At 41.4% G+C, this 22,183-nt stretch overlaps 1 protein-coding gene across 4 annotated transcripts in view; it reads right to left on the reverse strand.

Annotated features, from left to right (window-relative positions):
* The window catches only part of LOC126272065 (uncharacterized), a 72,408-nt gene that overhangs the window by 47,559 nt on the left and 2,666 nt on the right, over positions 1 to 22,183 (reverse strand). For all 4 annotated transcript variants that reach the window (XM_049974635.1, XM_049974625.1, XM_049974616.1 and 1 more), the window contains exon 2: positions 7,127 to 7,256. In XM_049974635.1, the coding sequence (XP_049830592.1) occupies positions 7,127 to 7,247 (121 nt within the window). In that variant the 5' untranslated portion in view covers positions 7,248 to 7,256. The remainder of the gene's footprint in view (positions 1 to 7,126; positions 7,257 to 22,183) is intronic.

The raw sequence follows: 22,183 nt of genomic DNA on the forward strand, positions 1-22,183 counted from the left end.
TAATGTTCACCAAGTCAAGATGAAAATAACATACCTACAAATAAAGAGTTTTGCATTCCCCTTTTCAACAGACACAATTCAATTACAACTGTGCAAGGGGAGTTTTATCAAGAGTATGTCAATGCACCTCCTACAGTGTAAGGGGTGTATGGATCTTGCATTGCACTAATGGCCTCCAGGTTGCTTGAGCTCATAGTTTGTTTTATTATTATTATGAGCATTTGTCAAAGATTGTGTATTTGCCTCCCTTCCTACAATTTTGGGTGAGCTGTGACACTGCACAGCAACAGCAGTGAATGCAGCAACTTCAGACATGCTTGCAACAGTAGGGGATGAGTCTGGTTGTCACCTGGATGTTTGTCAGGTATCCAATACAGGACACATGCAACATTTATGACAAGTAAATGAAACTTTGACCTTAAATGTACATGTAAAAAGTACCCCAAGATTGTATGTGCTTGCTTGTAAAAGACATCCTTGTAAAAGCAGGTGGTTCTTTTGAAAATAACAAATTTGTCGCCTTAGCGGCAGATTTAAGTTAAAATTCACCCCATATTTCTATCTTCATTGAAGTAGAAGAAACTGTTTTGTGATTCTGGGCGAATTTTGAAACAACCTCTATAGTATATAGTATCGCTGTTTATATATAAGGTCACAATTCATACTTATGGAGAAAATATGAAGATTTACATGTGATGTGATACTGCAGTTGCACCAGCACATTCTTGCTACTAGCACCTGATAACCTCTTAACACACTGCTTTAGTTATCAACATTCTTATGAAACCTGCATTTTTATTAACAGTCTACCTGCTTGCTCTGCAGAACTGATTGTGCTTAAACAGTTGACCAGTCTGTTTTAAAATCACCACCTGATGTTGTAGAGGCTAGGAGGGAGGCATGTTGTGTGATGTTCTGCCTCTGCATTGACCGAAAAATCGGCAGTAAACTATAGTAGTTTTACAAAAACAGAATTCCGTCATTTACTACTCCTCCTCCTCCTCCTCCTCCATGTCTGCGAGTATAAAACTACACTAATTTACAAGAAAATGTCTTTACTGCAGGCTACCTATGAATTTTTTATTTCATTTATACAATCACAATAGTTTTTATCTTTTTAACATGGCATTCGGAGTGATTTAAAATGGAATGATCATATTAAGTTGATCGTCGGTAAAGCAGATGCCAGACTGAGATTCATTGAAAGAATACTAAGGAAATGCAATCCAGAAACAAAGGAAGTAGGTTACAGTACGCTTGTTCACCCACTGCTTGAATACTGCTCAACAGTGTGGGATCCGTACCAGATAGGGTTGATAGAAGAGGGAGAGAAGATCCAACGGAGAGCAGCGCGCTTCGTTACAGGATCATTTAGTAATTGCGAAAGCATTACGGAGATGATAGATAAACTCCAGTGGAAGACTCTGCAGGAGAGACGCTCAGTAGTTCGGTACGGGCTTTTGTTAAAGTTTCGAGAACAAACTTTCACCGAAGAGTCAAGCAGTATATTGCTCCCTCCTACGTATATCTCGCGAAGAGACCATGAGGATAAAATCAGAGAGATTAGAGCCCACACCGAAGCATACCGACAATCCTCCTTTCCACGAACAATACGAGACTGGAATAGAAGGGAGAACCGATAGAGGTACTCAGGGTACACTCCGCCACACACCGTCAGGTGGCTTGCGGAGTATGGATGTAGATGTAGATGTAGATGTAGATCCTCAGTGTATGTCTTGGAATATCACACAATTAATTATCTGAAAATAATACAATTCCCTGTTAGCCAACAGGGCTTTGAATTAGCTTAAATCTATTGTAACACAAACTGTACTTTCTTAGCAACTTTTGAAAATGGCTACTGATCCACAGCAGGTCTTTCCCGTATTTCAACAACTACTAGGCACATACACGTCTATTAATGTTTGTCTTAACATCTGAATTAATTAAGTCTGTAACAGCACTATAGTCACTGGCTTCATCCTTTGCATTCATTCGCCAAAAAATTTTGGATCTACTACTTAGCACAAGGTCTACACTGGTGTCCCCATGAGTTAATCTACAACTAAATTTTTATTTATTAATTTCCAAAAAAGACATTTAAATCAATCACAGATATTTCAGTCCCACGCATGAGTTTTACTTAACTTGTTGGTTATTCCTTTCTATGTTCAAATAACTTACAGGAATGTAGATGGGTGACATCATCAATGACGTCACCCGGCTGCATTCCCATAAGTTACTGAACTTTGTGTACACCAGGAGAAACTAAGGTCCCACACTGTTACCTCTTCAGATAGGAAATGTATCACTGCTCGCAGAGGTAGAGTGAACTTTGCAGCAGTAGAGTAAGATTGCAATTTGCATTGTCATTTTTGTTCAGGGGTTGTGATGAAAATAGTGTTCCGACGTTTGCCGAAGTAGTGCATATATTCTCCTGCCACCAACTGCATCAAGCAACGTGCTTGTTCATAAAAGGATCCATTACATCTGTCAACAGATATTATTTCTAAGGAACTGTTTTGGCTTCATTTAATGAATGCTCCAAAAACTTTGGATTTTTCTTTGGATCCGCTGGACAGTGCTTCACTGTTGCAACCTGGCCGGGAATTTCATTCTGTAACTGCCAGTCATCAAACGAACATATAGAAATAATGTGTGAACTATATAAGACTGCAATCCTCGAGGCAGCCGGGGAGGTTTTGGGACATGTAACAGGCTCAGAGGAAGGCAGATTGGCTTGATAATGAATGTATGAGAAGAACTGAGGAGTGTAACATAGCGCGAATCAAATTATTTAATAGAAGAACTAGAGCAAATCTGAATGAATATAATGAGTAATGCTGTGTAGCTAAGAGGGTTTTCAGAAAGATGAAAAGAGTACTAGAAAAGAAAAAACGTGGAAGAAATTGAACAGCTAGGAGAAGAGAAGTAAGTACGTGAAATGTGCCAAAAGATTAAAGAAGGAAAGGCTGGGTTTCAAGGTAGAATAAATATATGTAGAAATAAAGAAGAGGATTTGATAGGGGATAGTAATAAAATACTCGACAGATGGGCAGAATACTTCCAAGAGTTACTGGTTCCAGAAGTAAAAGGATTAGAACAAGAAGAACTGGTGGAAATAACTTATTATGGACCAGAGGCCTTAACACCAGAACCCACACTGGGAGAAGTGATCAAGCCATCAAGACCTTAAAAAATAATAGGGCACCTGGAGAAGATAAGATCCAAGTGGAACTGCTCAAATATGGTGGGGAAGCATTGTGGAAAGCAATACAGAAAGTAATACTGAACATCTGGCAGGAGGAGAGCATGCCAATGGAGTGGGAAACGGTTATTGTGTGTCCCATACATAAAAAAGGAGATAAATTAAACTGCCAGAATTACTGAGGAATGTCCCTGCTAAATACTACATATAGTGTGTTCTCCAAGATCCTAACTAGGAGGCTTACTCCCTATGTGGAAGAGAAAACTGGAGACTATAAGAGTGGCTTTAGAAGAAATAGGTCAACAACTGACTAAATCTTCACACTGCGCATACTACTTGAAAATGTTACGCAGCTTTATATAAGTGGAAGTGAACAAGGGACTGAGACAGGGTGACAATATCTCCTCACTGCTATTCAACCTCTGCCTAGAAAATGTCTTAAGTCAGATAGAGATATATAGGGGAGGAACCATTTTTAATCAGTCACTGCAGTACCTGGTCTACGCAGATGATGTGGCATTACTCGCACAAAACATCACTGTGTTGGCTGAAGCCTATCAACAACTGGAGAGAGCCGCAAGGAAACTTGGCCTGGTATTCAATGTTGAAAAGACCAAATATACGGCAATGACCAACCAGCGAAATCTACCAAATCTCAGGATAGCTGACAAGGAGTTTGAAAGAGTGAGAGACTTCAAGTACTTTTGACTGACTATCACAGAGACAATGACATCTGCAGCGACATGAAAGGTAGAATAGCAGCAGGCAACAGATGCTACTTTGTCTCACTAACCATATTTAGGAGCTCATTTCTATCACGAAAATCTAAAGTCCTCATTTACAAAACAATTATAAGACCAGTTGTTATGTATGGTGCCGAGACATGGACCATGACCGCAAATGAGGAAAGGATCCTTAGCATTTTGGAGAGAGAGGTTCTGTGTAAAATATACGGCCCAATACACGATCAAGAAGGCTGGCACATCTGTACGAATGCAGAATTAGAACAACATTTTGAAGAACCTGACTGTCACTATCATTAAAATAAGAAGACTGCGATGGGCAGGGCACGTGGTCAGAAAGGAGGAAGATAGAACATGTAAGAAGATTTTTGATGGTGAGGCCGGAAGCAGACGGCAGAAGGGACATCTCAGAAAGAAATGGGTGGACGGAATTGAAGAAGGGCACAGGATGGGCTGTAGGGCCTAGTAGTAGTAGTAGTAACTGCCCGGCATTTGGCGAAATTTGAATGTTTCCTTGGTTTGGAGTCTAATACAAATTTTTTTAAGTTCTGAGATGAATCTCACAGAGAAAGCTTTTGATGACACAGCTTTACTCGTTCTAGGGGAAGGTTTAAATTTTGCACTGATTCCAAAGTATTTGCTAGTGGATGATTTTATTATCAAGATTTTATTACAGTGACTGACAGGTTTGCCGTATGTTCACCAAGAGTTGGTCCAGATATTGTTATTTTACCTGCAGACATGGGCAATGCTACTGTTGTTTGCTTACACACTGATTCAATGTATCGCAGGATTGGTGCTGACACACAATAAGTCTTGAGAGAAAGACTAACAGCCTCCAGGAGAAAAGTACCTTATGGCAGGAGACCATTGTGCTATTCCCCCTAGGTTGTATGGGAGTATCGTGTGTCAAAACATATTGCTAATCTATTGATCCCTTCAGTAGGTCGATGTGAGCACCACATTAAGAACTAGGCTGATTTCTTATGTCACAGGGAATGCATCTGAATGACTATTCTGGCAAGTTTTTATGCAGTCTCTCTCTTCACTCTTGTTTGTTATGGTTACTTGAGTTTAGGTTTGATGCTGAATTAACTAACCTACTTCAACATGTGTTGACTTCCACTTACTTTTTATTCAATGAGCAGTACTACGAGCAGACAAATGGAGCTGCGATGGGGAGCCTGTTGTCACATGTTATTGCCCCATTGGTAAATGGAATATTTCGAGGAACATGTTTTGGAGTTGGCAACTTCACAACCTGCATGTTTGCTCAGGTATGTAGATGATTCTTTTGTTGTTTGGCCTCATGGCAGTGACAATTTGAATTACTTAAGAAAGCCAGGTTCAAACGATACAAATATTCATTTCACAATGGAGGTGGAAATGGATGGCTGTTTTCCTTTCCTTGACGTGTTGGTCAGGAGGAAGGTGGATGGTACGCTGGATAATGCTGTTTGTACGAAGCCTACTCACACTGATTTGTACCTGCAGGCTGACAGTTGTCACCATCCGAATCAATGTGAAGGGGTACTTCACATCTTGGTTCACAGGGCCCATGACATCGACAGAATCTGTCAGCTTAGTTACTTCAGCTCAAAGCTACCTTTTATCAGAGTGGTTGTAGTGGAAGACACATTAGATGTGCATTGCACTAGGACCTACTGCACACCAGTGATGATAATATCAAGGTGGTACCAAAATCTACAGCCTTTTAGCCTTATGCAAAGAGCATTTTGAACAGGATTGTTTGTATTTTGCGGAGATATGATGCAAAGTGTGTTTCTCGAGCAGATCAAGGTTCTTTTAGGTTCTGTAAAGGAAGATCTTGGTTTGCATAAGGCAGGTGTCTACCATATTCCCTGCAGTTGCAGCATGTCATATACTGGTCGAACTATCAGGACTGTGGAGGACCGACATATGGAGCATAACCAGCACACAAGCTTACAACACCTGGGCAAATCTGCCATTGCAGAGCATTGTCTAGCACTGGTCATCCTATGGTATACAATAACACTGAGATTCTGGCACGTGTTTCCAGCTATGGGGATAGAATTATTAAGGAAACTGTTGAAATTAAATTAGTAAGTAACCTTATAAATAGAAGCAGTGGTTTTTGTTTGAATTCTGCTCTCTCACCTGTCAAAAAAAAACAGAGACAGAGGAACAGACCTTATGCTACCTCACCTGGTGATTATAAATTTCACTATCGATAACTTCTGACATCAGTCATCTTTGGTTTGTGATGGCACTATTGTGCAGGCGTGTGTGTGTGTGTGTGTGTGTGTGTGTGTGTGTGTGTGTGTGTGTGCGCGCGCGCGCGCGCGCGCGCGTGTAGAGTTTCTTCTGTGAAAACTGATGTAAATTCACTTGTACAGTGCTTACTTGCTGCAGTTTTGCCTTGAAAATGGTAGAGTGTGCTCCTGTTGAAATAACAGCAGCTGTCGACATTGCAACCCGGCTTCAATCCCGTAAGTTATTTGAACATCTTATTCACCAGGAGAAACTCAGGTTTCACACATTCCATTCTATAGTCAGCAAACAGATGTCTCTCTATGTATCTGTGTGGATATCAACCTCAGCTGACAAGGCATAGAGGTAGGTCTTTGGCAAACCTGAAGAGGCAGTATGTTGTAGACGATATTTTATGGACGTGTTAGAGATAGCTCATGCTAATAAAGTGTAATGTGCTTCTAGCATGTACCAAGTTTACTTTGCATTCAAAATGTTGGAAGAGGGTGGTTGGAACTATTTTCATTTTCTGCTGGAACTTTACACTCAACATGTGATGGTATGATCAGCAAATACAAATACAGGTAATCAGGCAGAGGAGCAATGAAAACATGGAAGTCACAACTAAAAATAAATGAATAGAAAAGAAAAACAAAAACAAAAAACATATATGCAAAAGTGGAATGGGAAACAGTGAAAGTTAATGGAAAAATGGGTAAATAGTACCTTTTTTAACTTTTTTTATTAATGAGAAAAGTGCATCCAGATTGGCCATAAATATACATGTTTAGACAAGTTTTTTTACTTTTTCTATGGTCTACTACAGTTTTCATTATACTTGTATGTTTTAATTAGTATTTTTCAGAGTAAAAATACAAATATATCACTTGTTATTGACACCATCACTATGTTTTTTTATGTGGAAACATTAAAGACAACTTACCACTTCTTGAAGTTGGTACAATGACATCATTTGTTGTTGTTTTTGTCAAAGATATTAGGTCATTTGTGTCCAAGTATGCCAACAGCTGTTTTGCAAATTCTATTTCTTTAGCAGTTAACATTTCAACCACCTACAAAAAGAAGAAAACAAAACATAAACATCGACTCAGAACCAAATGACCTAATTTGAATGACAGAAGATTAGGGTTTAACATTCCATGAATAACAAATTCTTTACAGATGGAATGAAATCACAAGTTTGGTATGGCAGGGGAACAGTAACGGCTGTGTCCTCCTCACCTATTATTTTCCTACAGAAATTTTGGGAAACCACAGAATTTCTCAATACACAATAGCTTGGTATGAATTATTTGGCTTGTTTTATTACTTATTACAATTGTGTTCAAGCCTTGCACAAGCAGTGGATGAATGTGCATCATTTGTGAGCACAGCCTAGTTGCACACTTTGCAGGGTGAGGAGCTTTGGTGGTACTTGAAAAAGGTGACAAAATATTTTAGAAAGGTGGTCAAAAAGAGTCATCATTTCAAGAAGCAGATATGGCATAAATGAATTGTTTTTATTCTTGATAATTCCCAAACCAAAAAGACTGGTTAAGGCCATAATAAATAATTATTATCATCATCATCATCATCATCATCATCCTGGATGGGGTATGGCCATTTTTCTCCTTCATACAAATTTATTAATACATGCAGGTCTGTTGGTAATTTGATATTGAAAATTCGATATTGGTAACTCACAAACAAAATTTACATCACATTTTTACAACTAATGATATTCTATACTTCCAATTCTCTGCCCGGGGACTGGGTGTTTGTGTCATCCTAATCATTTCATTATCATTCATGAAAAAGTGGCGAGATTGGACTGTGTTCAGATTGGGAATGCGTACGGGTGCTGATGACCGCACAGTTGAGTGCCCTACAAACCAACCACCACCACCATCTACATCTACAAAACTCGAAAAAGATTAACAAAACATTTCTGGATTATTGATGATTTGTGCATCTCAGCTGATTCTGCTGTCTTTAAATTATTTTTTCAAGTGCTTTGATCAATTTAGCTGAAGCTTGAGAGAAGTCCTTCTTGCACCTACTTATACTGTTGGTGTTCTAACAGTTGATTATTGTTGTCATATTATTCATATTTTTAATCTCTTCAAGATGCCTTTGCTTTTGTATTTTTGCTTGTCTTCTAATTCAAGGTTTTTTTCCCCCCACATTCTTCCTTATAAGCAATATAAGTTGCATGTGTTTGCTATCCACACCTAATGAGCTGTGAGTTATTAAGTGCAAAAAGAAAATGGGGGTATTATCCCAAAATAGTCAAAACATAGTTTTAAAATATTTTGGTCATTGCTGCCTTATCTTCCCCTACTGTGGGCTTTCAAATGGAATATCTTCTCTGTCTGTCTGTGGGACATACAGAGAAGATCTCCATTTGAAATACAGAAACATTTGGATAACTCTATGGAAAAAGAGTCTCTTTCTGAAATGTATTGCTGCCAGTAATTCTAGGTACCTTTATTTCTTAAAGCTGGGTCATCTTTTTCAAATAAGAAATCTTGCTGGACATCAAACAGCATCATTCTTGCAACATTTAACATGACAGTGCAGCTTCTGCTCTTTATTCTTTCTTTAGTATCTAAAAAAAGCTCAAAACTTTTCAGTGGTGTACTTATAAGCATGCCCTTCCTATTACACATTTGCAAGCAGTGTTGTAATGTTGGACATTCTTTAAAAACCACAGCTTCTCATCTTCTTCCAGTTTACTAAGTGCTTCAGTTACTTACACGCTAACAACTAGATGTTCAAATGTTCAAGAGGAAGCAGATTATTCAATGTAAAGGGCTCATTGTCAAGAACTTCAGAAATAAAATTTTTCTCGAAGTGTTGTGTTGTTGTTGTTGTTGTTATTGTTACTGCATCTGAAGTGCACTAAACTTTGCGGTCATCAGCACCCGTACGTGAGAGGAATGGGGCTATAGCACACAAAATGAGGACAGCCTAAAATGCAACGTAAGACACATACGTTCCGTTGTACCCTTTTTGCATGAACATACACGACTCCTCTGAATGGTACAATGGAGCAAATGAGTCAAGGCAGACCATTACAAACAATTATATCTGATCTGGACAGTCACCAAGATGTAAGTCCAGAAAAATAAGACTTGCGGATCATAAAAATAGTAACTGGACGAGCCAATCATTGTCTAACATATTAAAAGTGTCAACCTAGGAGCTTAGGTAGAAGTGTAGACAAAACACAAAATTGTAAAATATGTGCCATATTCAGTTCATCACCACCTAGAATTGAGGGCAGGTCTGTCAGTAAACCAGCTTGAACCTTCTCGTCATTACACAAATAACAGTTGGTTCAAATGTGGCGAACCATAATCAGCACACTACATGCATCACAAACAGGCAGTTCTTCACGTCTAAAAAAGCCATGGGCCAGGGGGCTGTGTCCTATTCGAAGTCACGTTAAACACACTTCATCAATTCTAACCGGCCAGGAAGAACTGGACTGTCTACAGCACACTAAGTGGGTCAGAACATATGAAGAATTTGGATCCAGATTCACATTTCATCGGAACCACAGCTTTAAAAATCACATAAAGTTTGATGTAAAAGATAGTATGCACACAAGGCAGATGGAACCTAAAGACAGGCAGGAAAAATGACAGAACAACTGACAGCGTCTCCCTCTTTGGACCCATCTGTGCAAACCACATTAGAGTTCTGGTACTCATTTAAAACAGTAATAAATTTATTCTTAAAAACAATCTGGAGTTAACCATTTGTTGCCCTCTGTCAAATCTAAATTTATTCATTCTAGGTTTCAGTAACAACCAGGGCAGGGCAGAGCATATACCGATCAATTATGGCCTTGTGGATGTGGCAATAGGGTCATTCTAAGGATTTTAAGATTAATAGCTACAGGGAAAGCCAGCGAAATCAGAAATGACTGGAGCTTGAGTGCCTGTTTAGTCACAAGGAACTGCCACTGAGCAGCCAATAGTGGCTCCCCTGTCTCTGCACAAAAGCTCGATATAGGGCTCATCCTATAGGCCAATATGACGCTCTCGAGGTGTACAGAGTACAGTATCTTTTAATATGTTGGTCATGACAAGCCATAATAAAGATGTGATCATACGAAACCCTTATAGAACTGCAGCAAGCAGGATCTATATGCACCTCAGTTCTTCCCACTCAAGCACTTCATAGTATCCAGCACTTTCAGGCCTCGTGTTTTCAGCTCCTTGAGATGTGGCAACCAAGTCAGTTTGCTATCAAATAAGATACCTAAAAATCACACTGTCTCCTTTAAATGTAAAACAGTATACCACAGCCTTAGTTCCAGAGGTGAAAAAAGAGAATTTGTGCTTTGTTTTGCTTAAGGACGCAAAAAACAACTGAGGTCATGCACGCCCAAGACAAAACTTTGGAACATGAAGACAGAAAGGAATTAAAAAACAACTGTATCTCAGTCCCAAGTGACATTAGAGAAGACAGCTAAAAACAGGGACATGGAGAAAGGGCTAAAAAGAGACACCATACAGAAATGGAGGCCCAAAGCTAAAAATTAAATGGCCTTCGCCATATTGCTTTGGCAGATAAAAAGTAAAACGCCCGTGCATCATTTGCTAAAACGGCCGATAACTCAGACGGCAAACGGTTAAAAAGTGGTGGACAGTTAAAACTTGGGCACAATATGTACAAAGTGGTGGGGCACCACCACTTACCAAATGATGATTACTAAAAAGGCCGTGCCCAATACATAGCCTTGTTAAAATGACCTCCTCCTGGTGGGAGGGCCGAGAGGAGCACATCCAAGCCACTGGGAGAGGCTTGATAAGCCAGAGCTTGTTCCCAAGAAGGTAGGACCATTGGCAATGCCAAAGGGATACCATCTCTTGACAGACGGCAACACAGAAATCATCAGGAGGAGTATAGGAACAAGTGGGCTTAGGTATGAGGACTGCGGCCTGGGCAGCGTCAGCAGCCTCGTTTCCTGGCAGACCAACATGACCAGGAACCCACATGAACATCACTGTGGCTCTACCAAGAGTGAGCAAGTGACTGGACCAACTGCACTAAGGGATGGGCAGTGTACAGCACACACAGACTCTGAAGGGCACTGGGTAAGTCCAAGCAGAGGACACAGTTGAAAAGTGTGTACTCCGTGGCCTGATACAGGGCAAAGAGTTCGACTGGAAATACCGGCAATGTGTTGGAAACCGATATCGAAAGACACAGTCGCCAATGATGAAGGTACACTTGACTCCATGCTCAGTTGAGTGCCATCGGTGTACTTAAAGATACTATTGTGGATTCCCATGCGAAGATCGAGAAACTGAAGGCAATAGAGTGAGGCTGGAGTAGTGTCCTCAAGAAGCGAATGAAGGACAAGTTTAACATGGTTCGCTTCACGAAGCCAAAGTGGTGAAGGGTTCACACCCACTGGGAAAGTTGCAGGTAGTGTGGAGTTAAGCCGCCATAGAGGTAACAGAGAAGAGGGACATGCCCCATACTGGCGATCAAGGGAATCAATGAAGAAGGATTGGGTGGCCACACATGGTAGACAAACGGCATGCATACCTGCTGAGGAGAGAGTCACGGCAGTGGTAGTTCAGCAGCTTCAGCGTGCAGACTATCAACTGGGCTAGTGTAAAAGGCACCAGTGGCCAAACAGATGCCTCAATGGTGTATAGTATTGAGACGGTGTAAGAAGGATGGGCGTGCAGACACACAAAGCACCCATAGCCGAGTTTCGAACAGACAAGGGACCGCTACAAACGGAGGAGGGGTTTCGATCCACACTCCAGGAAGTACCAATGAGGAACATGTACAACACTGAGGAACTGCTTACAGCGGGCTGCCAGGTAAGACACATGGAAGGACCAAGAGTGTCTCCTATCAAACATAAGTCGAGGAATTTCATAGTTTCAAAGGATGGAAGGGCAAGAGGACCAAGATGTAAAGATAGTGGAAGAAACCAACTGCACCACCAGAAAGTCACACATGCAGTTTGTCAGTAGAAAAATGATGCCCACTGTCGATGCTCCAAGAGTAAAGATGATAAATACATCACTGAACATAACACTCAGTGAGACAGGTCCATGGAGAACTGCAATAGATGGCAAAATCATCAACAAAAAGGGAGCCGGAGATGCCCGGCAGGAGACAGGCCATTATAGGCTTAATGGCGATAGCAAAGAGGACGACGTTCAGGATGGAACCCAGAGGCACACCGTTTTCCTGGATAAAACTGTCCAACAAGGCAGAAGCCACACACACTTTGAAAACTTGGTCTTTTAAAAATTCCTGAAGGAAACAGGGCAGGCAGCCACGGAAGCCCTGCGTGTAAAGAGTACGGAGGATACCACTTCTCCAGCAGGTTTCATAGCCCTTCTCCAAATCGAAAAACATGACCACAGTCTGGGATTTCCGCAGAAAACCATTCATGACATGGGTGGACCAAGTAATGAGATGGTCAACTGCAGTATGCCGTGCTTGAAATCCACACTGCGCATTCATTAGTAAATTGCACGACTCGAGCCACCATACAAGCCGGGCATGAATCATACATTCCATCACCTTGCAAACACAGCTGGTAAGAGAGATGGGGAGATAGCTTAAAGGAAGGTTTGTGTCCTTACCACACTTAGGTATGGGTATGATTGTGGCTTCACGTCAAAGTCTGGGAAATGTGTCCTCTGCCCAGATGTGATTGTGTGTGTTTAGCAGAAAGTGCTTGCCCGCAAGAGAAAGGTGCTGCAACATCTAAATGTGGACAGCGTCTGGCTCTGTGGCGGAGGATCACGATGAACTGAGAGCGTGATCTAGCTCCCTCATAGTAAAGGCGGCATTGTAACACTCATGATTCTGAGAAGCTTTCTTGCTATTGCGAAGAACACAGCGACACTTTGCACGCATCTGTTTATAATGAATGCAGTTTGCCATTGTAGGATGACAGTTAAAAAAGTGGAGAGCATGTCTCCGTGCGCGAATTGCATCGCAGCATGCATCAGTCCACCAAGGGGCTGAGACACAGCATTGTAAAGAAGAAGTGCAAGGAATGGAACGTTTCGCAGCAGTAAGGATAACATTTGTGAGATATTAGACCTGGTCATCACAACTGGTGAAATCTTGTGCTTTGAAGATCACCAGGGAGGATCAAAGCCATCAATCCGCCTTAGTGAGCTCCCATTTGGGTCTGGATGCAGGTGGAGCAGGACACAGCAAACGGGTAGCACATTGGCAATGGTCGCTCGAGTAGGTGTCAGAAACAAGCTGAGCACTACAGAAGGAGAGGTGCTACTGAGAATAAGTGTGCGAGGAGTCAGAAAGGAAAATGGGTGCTCCAGTGTTAAGGTAGAAGAGGTTAAGTTGATTAACACTATGCTGTCCGGCGAAACCACAGTGGTGTCGTGCACGAAACAGCGGTCAACGGCTGGCAACACTACAGTGCATACTATCGCTCAGTGGCCCGTGACAGCACTTTATCTTTTGCATTCTGTTGGTGTTTTGTTTAGGTAACAATAAGTTACACACGTCAACAAGTATGTGTCCTTTCATCGCGGCAGACGAAGGAGACGATAAGATTATTTGCAATGAATGCGCGGACGTCTTGTCTGACGTTTCGGATGGCTTGGCCGAGTGGAAAGAAGACAAATAATATCAAAAAAATGAAAGTGAAGCAGAACCATCGGAAGATAGTGAAATACGTTCAAGAAGAATTTGGCGAACACTATGGTTGCCAACTGATTCGGATGAATCAGAAGAAGAAGACAGAACACAGTGGTCAGACTTTGATTTACCAAGGACCAATAATACATTTGAAGGATTTCCCGGCCCAAACATATTTCCCGAAGACACACAGAGCATCAGGGATATTGTAGAATTGTATATTAGGAATGATCTATTTGATTATATTAGCAACGAAACCAACAAGTACCACAGTCAAAATTGCAACAGAAGAAACTAGATTTAAAAAATGCCAAATTTGTCGACATTATGGGACCCCAACTTAAAAAATGGTTTGGGCTTAGAAAACGGTTTGGCTTTGCAAAACAATGTCCAGATTCAGACAAATATTATAATTGCTTTTAAAAGCGCAAATCGTAATTGATTATTTTTTTCCAAAAGGTTAAAGAAACCTTTAATCCAAGACAAAACATCTCAACTGATGAAAGAATGATACTGTGGCATGTACAGTTAAATTTTAAAGTTTACAATCTGTCGAAAATTCCGAAATATGGCATACTCACTCGGATGCTGTGTGATTAGAGTACGCGGTACATTTCCTCATTCAAGATATATAGCGGCGCTCGACAGTCTTTAGCAAAAACAGTAATAACTATTGACACCTTCTTATGGAAAGTGGCATCACCTCTACATGGATGATTACTATAATAGTGTAGAACTTGCAGAGAAGTTACTTGAAAATTCGAGTTTGTGGAACGATACGGCAAAATATAGGATTTGCAGAAAAATTAAAGTGCACAAAAGTCAATGTGTTTGAAGCTTGTCACCAACAGAAAGGTGAAGCACTCGCACAGGTATGGCGGGCTTTGAAAACTAAAATGATACAAATGATCTCTACAGCACATAATGCCACTTTGACTGACACTCAAAGAAAATGTAGAAAAACCAATCACACAATTAAAAAAAACCTGCTAGTGTATTAGACTACAACAAATACATGAAAGGAGTGAAGCAGGCAGACAAATATTTGAATTATTACCCTATATACAGAAAAACTATAAAATCGTCAAAAAAGGTTCGCATGTACCTCTTTAATTGCGCATTATTTTATGCATTCCATACATGGCAATATTTCAATACAGACCACAAGAGTCTCTGATTTCACGATTTTTTATAGAAAGTGTCTGATTCATGGGTAAAATGCTACCTCGACACTGGGCAATTTTACAACCTTAGAGCTCAATTGGAGGTCGGATGTCTGCATGACCACGTCTTTCATGGAGCGAGGGGTAACAAGAACAGAACTATAGGTACCAGATGGGGGAACATAGTGTTTGCGACTAGCCAATAACTTGTGAGCGACTGGGGAAGGCACTTTTTCCTTTACCCAAATCTCTTTGACAGCTCACTCATCAAGATACACGGGACAATCCCGAGAGGCGGTGGCAGGGCTGCCATTGCAGTTGATACAGTGGGGAGAAGAAGGCGGACAATCACGTTCAGGAGCATCTCTACCACAGGTTACACATTTGGCTGGTTGTCAACAAGATGTTCTAGTGTGGTTGAAATAATGACACTGGTAGCAGTGCATCGAGTTTGGAATGTATGGCCGGACTGTGATAATTTCATAGCCTGCTTTGATCAAGGACATTAGCACCACTCTATCCAATGTGAGAAAAAGTTCGGGTGGGCACCAAAGAGGAACCAACCTTTATCATTACCCATTGGACGGCAATGACACCTTGATCGGAGAGGTAAGATTGGATTTCGGCCTCAGTTAGATCGTCGAGCAGCCTGGTGGAAATTACACCACGTGAATCAAAGTACCATTCTGTAAATAAGAGCAGGATTTCAAAGGGAGAGCAATTGCATCAACACCTTTCTGGATAATAAACGGATTTACCATGGTGAAGGACTGACCGTCTCTGGTATGTGAGACCACAAGGAACCATGGTGCAATGGTAAGAGTCTTTGATTCATCAGCCCCATTATGTTTACATTTCACAGACATTGATTGTGAAGATGATTGACTCATTGTGAGAAAACCCTCCATAAGTGTCTCCGATGGCACTCTCCTTCCAACTGGGCATACCTGCCTCAGGTGATTGTTCACACCTCATGTCACATCTCCTGAACACCTGACAAGGGACCTATCGGCAATTTGGAAAGGTTGCAGCTCAGGCAATCATTATTTGCTGGGCCTGACCTGCACCAAGGGGTACATGCAAACCCTACCTGTCGACCCGGAGCTGGGAATTACGCGATATTCAGTCAGCTGTTACACATCAGATGTATGAGCCGGCTTTTAGGAGCGCAGAGGGAGGAAGAAGAAAAATGAGGAACCTCACCTCAAACACCGAAGTGGAGGAATGAGATGCGAAGGAAAACAGAGAATGGAAAAGGGAGCGAAAAACAATGGTGAGACTGTTCTTACATTATCGACGGACGATGCAGAACATTACCAATAACACCCCAGACATGTTCCCCAAGGAAGAGTAAAAGGAATAACAAGAGGCTACACATAATGTACGGAAGGGAAAAAATGCTGCAAATGCTGGGGCCCCGTGGTAGCCAAGCATAAAGCCAGCAAAGAGTGGCGAGCCCCCTGGGGGTGTAAAAAGAGAATAATCATGATTAAAATCAGTACATACTGTTTTCTTTGGGGAGAAGTTAAAACCTGTACGAGAAGACCATTCTTCCAGTTGCTTAAGTGTCAACTATAACTGACAAGAGGAAGAAATGGAACTAGAAGTGGAACAGAAAATAGAAAAATCATCCACAAACAATGATCACTGCACACGAATCCTCACTGCAGACGATATGCCAATGATACCAACTGCGAACAAAGTCACACTTAAAACGCTCCCCTGTAGGATACCATGAACTCTAGGAAAGACTCTGTACCGAAAATAAGATTCAGCCAGAAAGGACTGCAGGAAAATGGGGAGGTGGCTACAAAAGCCCCATTCGTATAGCTGACAAAGTATATTGTGTCTCCACGTAGTGTCGCATGCCTTTTCAACGTGAAAAAAAGATGGATATTAAATGCTGTTTCTGTAGGAATGCCTCCCATATAGCGGCCCCCAGTAGGGTGAGGTTATCAAGAGTGGAACGATGTCTTCTAAACTCACACTGGAAATGACTGAGGAGATTTTGAGGTTCTAAAGTCCAGACTAGGTGGGAACTGATCATCCATTCTTTCCTACACAGCTGGGAAGAGTGACACTCCGACAGCTGACTGCGAGGGTGCGGTGCTTCCCTGGTTTAAGAATGGGGGCTGTTATCGACTCCCTCCAAGGGGCAGGATATACCCCATCTCTCCATACCTTATTAAAGAGATCAAGTAAGATTTCTTTAGATTCAGGATAAGATTGCCACAGCATACCATAACATAGAAAGTCTGGTCCAGGAGCGGTCTCGTGAGCTGCAACTAACGCTGTCTCTAATTCCCACATGTAGAACGGGAGATTATTGGCCTTGTCATTATTGGAGACAAAAGCTAGACGTCTCCCCTCCCAAACTTCCCAATAGGTGTGGAAACCTGGAACTGGTCTCATGGGCAATGTTACATCGTAAAAGTACCACTATATCTGCGAGCATTACTTTGAGGGCTCCATTGTCCTTTACAGCACCTAATGGAAAGGACATACTTTTCCCACACATCTTCCTTATGGATTCCCATACTGAAGTGGCAGAAGTTGACCAATTAATAAGACTTCAAAAACTCGTGCCATGATTGCTTCTTGCTCTCCTTTACTGTCCGTTGGGCTCTCGCTACTTGCTAACCAAAAGACAAGAAGGTTCTCTGCAGTCGCACTATGCATGAACCTGCACAGCGCTGTCTGCCTGCCACATACAGCACAATGATACTGATTGTTCCACCAAGCAACAGCCTGACATTGTAGGTATAGATGCATCAGCAGCAGCATGGATTACATTGGTAATGTGATCTACCCAATACTGGATGCTGTCCTTGTGCTCAAGCATGGGCAGCTGGCTATAAAGCGTTTGGTTTGCTTTAGATAGCAGACACTTGGGTGTTGGTCTCACATTCTACACCTGGTATGTGAGCTGCTTAAACACAGTTCCCAGAAGTAGCATGACCATTACATGCAACAGTTGTATGACCAAATCTTTTGACACTTGAAATGCCGCATGGGATTTGGAAAAACGAGGGCGAACCAGTAAGCGAACGAAACCTGTCCTAATGAGGCTGGGCAAGTCTTGCGTACTGAAAATTAGAATGAATGTAGGTGTCAGTTCAAACTGCCCATTCACTCTCTTCTTCACATTTTTAACATTCATAACACCACCATTTGCCCATTCCCATTGTAAGACACTGATGTCCTTGTCCATGAGTTTGTCATAAGTTACCATTCCACAGCTGGAATTCGATGTTTTATGCAGTTAAACAGCAGTACGATATTCACCCAATGCTATGGCTTTCAGAAGCCTCTATACTTGCCCTGAAATGGCCGTTTCAATCAACAGTGTATCCTTACGAAGCCTTTTTATTGTCTTCAGACCACTCTTAATATCATCTAAACCTTTCTGGATGCAGAATGAGGACACCTTAGCAAAAGTGCCCTTGGCTCTTTAACTATCACTGTCAAGGTAACATCCAACGAGCAAAAGAGAAACGATTTACATAAAAGGGGAACAGATTATTAACTTCTCCATCTACAGTCTACAGTATTGAATAAATTTGACCTGAATTAGGAGGGGAACAGCCTTATCCAGATGCAGGTTACAGTATGGCATAGCAGACTTCTAGCAGGTCTGTATCAAAAGAGAGAAAGAAAAGTCTCACCGCTAGGCAGTAGCCATGTGAGGGGTACAGGCCAGATGACACAGGACAAATTAGGAACAGAGTATCACAACTATTGTGATACCAAGTGCTAGTCTTCGTCAAGCGACAGAAGGCATAGGGAATTTCTGCAAAGATCAGATTACTTTATTAGTAGGACCCAGAAATAGCCTGGCTATGGACGGGAATTACAGCATTAGAGGTCATCTGGATGGACACACACAAACGTTAGTTTTGTGGAGGCCCTACAGCACCAGGACCAGCCCTGTGTTGACACTGTTGTGAGCCTTGTGAGCACACAGTGGAGCAGACTGCTGCGGATTGCAATGAAATCTCATATGAGTTCTGTGCCTGTTGCTACAATTGAGAGATGAGGATACACTAGACATGGCCTACACCTGAAAAGGAGAGGGAAATATAGGGGTCTACTGAAGTGTCCGATCCCACCCGTCTGCTTTGGCCCGTTACTTAAGGCTGTTGAGGTGTGTGACGTCACCACGGCGCGGAATTTAGTTTGTGAGAGTGGCGTGTTTGTAGGTGTCGTTTTGATGTGATCGGTGGTGCACTCTGGTGGTGTGTTAGGTGATGTTTTTGGTTTAGTTTGTGTGTGTGGCATGTTTATGGGTGGCATACTGTTGCAGTCAGTGGTTCTTTCTGGTGGTGCGTTTATGGGTAGCGTGTTACATGGCATATGGGGTTCATTTGTGTGATAGCATTGCATGTGTGTGGTATCAGGTCTGTGCTTTCAGCAGAATATTTTTCAGTGAGTTAACGATTTTAGTTTTGTTATTTGACATTATTGTAGTTTTTTTTCTGTTTGTCGTGTGTGAATTTTGGTAAATTGCTTTTTTTATGCCTTTGGTAGGTATGGATATGACTGACAAGGTCAACAGTTTTCAGTTGTCGGCAACGAAGGGGGACAGTGCGTTGTCTCTAATAAAATTTCTTCAACTATTCGGATTTTTGGATGAAGTTGTGAAGTGTTCAGTATGTCGTGAAGAAATAAGGCTTACTAAAGTTCCGGCATCTCGGACCAGGGACGGCTGTATGTGGAGATGTCTTAAGAATGACAGGTCAAGGGAAGTGTTCCGAGTCCAATTTTTTTTGTTGTTTTTTGAGGTAGTGATGATTGTGGACGTGGTTGTAGTTTTGGGTTTTATGATTTGGTATCGGTAGTTTCTGTTGACCTATATAGGTCAAGGGAAGTGTCCGATTCCAGAGGATATTGTGTTTAGTGGAATTTGGGGAGTTTTGTGTTGTGTTTTTTTTTTTTTGTCGTCTTGTGTGGTTTAGTATGGTGGTGTGTGTCTATATTTGTTTGTATTTTCTTTTTCCCCACCCAAAAACACCCAATTTCCCATGCTTGTCCTGTTAGTTTCATTAGGGTTTTTGTGGAATGTGCGTGTGTGTTGGTTTATCAATGTATTTTCATGTTTGTGGTCATGTTTACGTGATGACGTCATAGGCGCCATATTGGAGTCTTAGTGTATGGTCGTTTCTGCCATATTTTTTATGTCCTGGGTCAAAGCAGACGGGTGGAATCTGACGCTTCTGTATTTCCAAAGATAGGTTGGCCAAACTTCTTGCAGAAAATATATGGGAGACCACCATCACACAAAGCAAAATTACTGTGGTAAATGGTGTCCAAGAGATAACTTTTCTGTATAGTTTGCATATTTACGTTTGATAATGTCTATGACTACACCCATAGTCTAGTGGTAACATCTTTGATTAGCAATCGAAAATGTCCTTGGTTCCAAGTCCAAACCCCACCACTGTTTAAATTTTGTATAAAACACCAGCGGTGGTGGCTGAAGATCTTCAGCATAAGAAGTACCCAGCATTCAGCCAACAGTCTTGTCGAAGACTGCGGAAGAGTGGACAGTGCTCCACAACACATTCTTGTTGTTGTGGTGGGAAATTGCCCCTAAAGGCAACAGAATTGGCAATGAACAATGGCATGAGGATGCAAAAGTTGGATACCATTGTATTAAAGACATATAATGTGCATCCACAGGACATTTGGTTTGTTAATTGAAAAAGCGTCATGATGATATTGACAAATTCTAGGCACTTCAGTCCGGAACCGCGATACTGCTACGGTCACAGTTTCGAATCCTGCTTTGGGCATGGATGGTGTGATGTCCTCAGGTTAGTTAGGTTTAAGTAGTTCTAAGTCTAGGGGACTAATGACCTCGGGTCGTAAGTCCCGTAGTGCTTAGAGCCATTTGAACAAATTCTGGACTAGCCCCCATTTGGATCTCTGGGAGGGGTTGCCAAGGGGAGGGACACTTGCGAAAGAGACTGAATAATCAGTGAAAAGACAATGTTCTACAAGTCATGGCATGAAATGTTAGAAGTCTGAATGTGGTAAGGAATCTAGACACTCTCAAAAGGGATATGCTAAAGCCCCATTTTGATATAGTGGGATCAGTGTAGTGAGGTGGAAAAAAGACAAGGATTTTCAGCAGCAGTGGAAAATGGTATAATGGGAGTTGAATTCATTATGAATAGGAAGGTAGGGCAAAGGGTGAGCTACTGTGAACAGTTCAATGATAGGGATACTCTCATCGCAATCGACAGCAAACCAACACCAACAACAATAGTTCAAGTATACATCCCAACGTTGCAAGTTGAAGATGGAGAGAAAGTATATGAGGATACTGAATGGGTAATTCAGCACATAAAGGGATATAAAAATCGAATAGGCACGGGGGGATGGGAATGTGGCCGTAGGGGAAGGAATAGAAGAAAGAGTTACAGGAGAATATGGGGTTGATACCAGGAATGAGAGAGGAGAGGTACTAACTGAGTTCTGCAATAAATTTTAGCTAGTAGCAGCAAATACTATGTTAAAGAATCACAAGAGGAGGAGGTTTGCTTGGAAAAGGCTGGGAGGTACAGGAACATTTCAGCTCAATTATATCATGGTCTGGCACAGATTCTGAAATCAGATACTGGACTTTAAGGCATACGCAGGAGCAGATATAGATTCAGATCACAATTTAGTAATGATGAATAGCAGGCTGAAGTTTAAGAGGCTAGTCACAAAGAATCAACATGGAAAGAAGTTAGATATGGAAGTGCTAAGGAACGTAGATATAAGCTTGGCATTCTCTGAGGCTATAGATACAGCGGTAGGAAATAACTCAATGGGCAGTTCAGTTGTAAAAATATGGACATCTTTAAAACAGGCAATCACAGAAATTGGAAACAAAAACGTAGGTACAAAGAAGATAACTGTGAAGAAACTGTGAATAACAGAAAAATACTTCAGTTAATCAATGAAAGAATTCAGGAATACAGAAACACAAGTCACTTAAGAATGAAATAAATAATAAAATAAATGGGGAGTTGGCTATAGGAAAGCTGCTTGAAAACTGAAGAAATCGAAAAAAAAACAATGGTCAGAAGAGCTAACTCAGCATACAAAAAAGTCAAAAAACCTTAGATGTAATTATACCTTATGAGTGCAATGTGAATTCTAATGTTGAATGCACAGGAGAGGGCAGGTAGGTG

This window comes from Schistocerca gregaria, chromosome 1 (assembly GCF_023897955.1).
Source record: "Schistocerca gregaria isolate iqSchGreg1 chromosome 1, iqSchGreg1.2, whole genome shotgun sequence".
Taxonomy (NCBI): domain Eukaryota; kingdom Metazoa; phylum Arthropoda; class Insecta; order Orthoptera; family Acrididae; genus Schistocerca; species Schistocerca gregaria.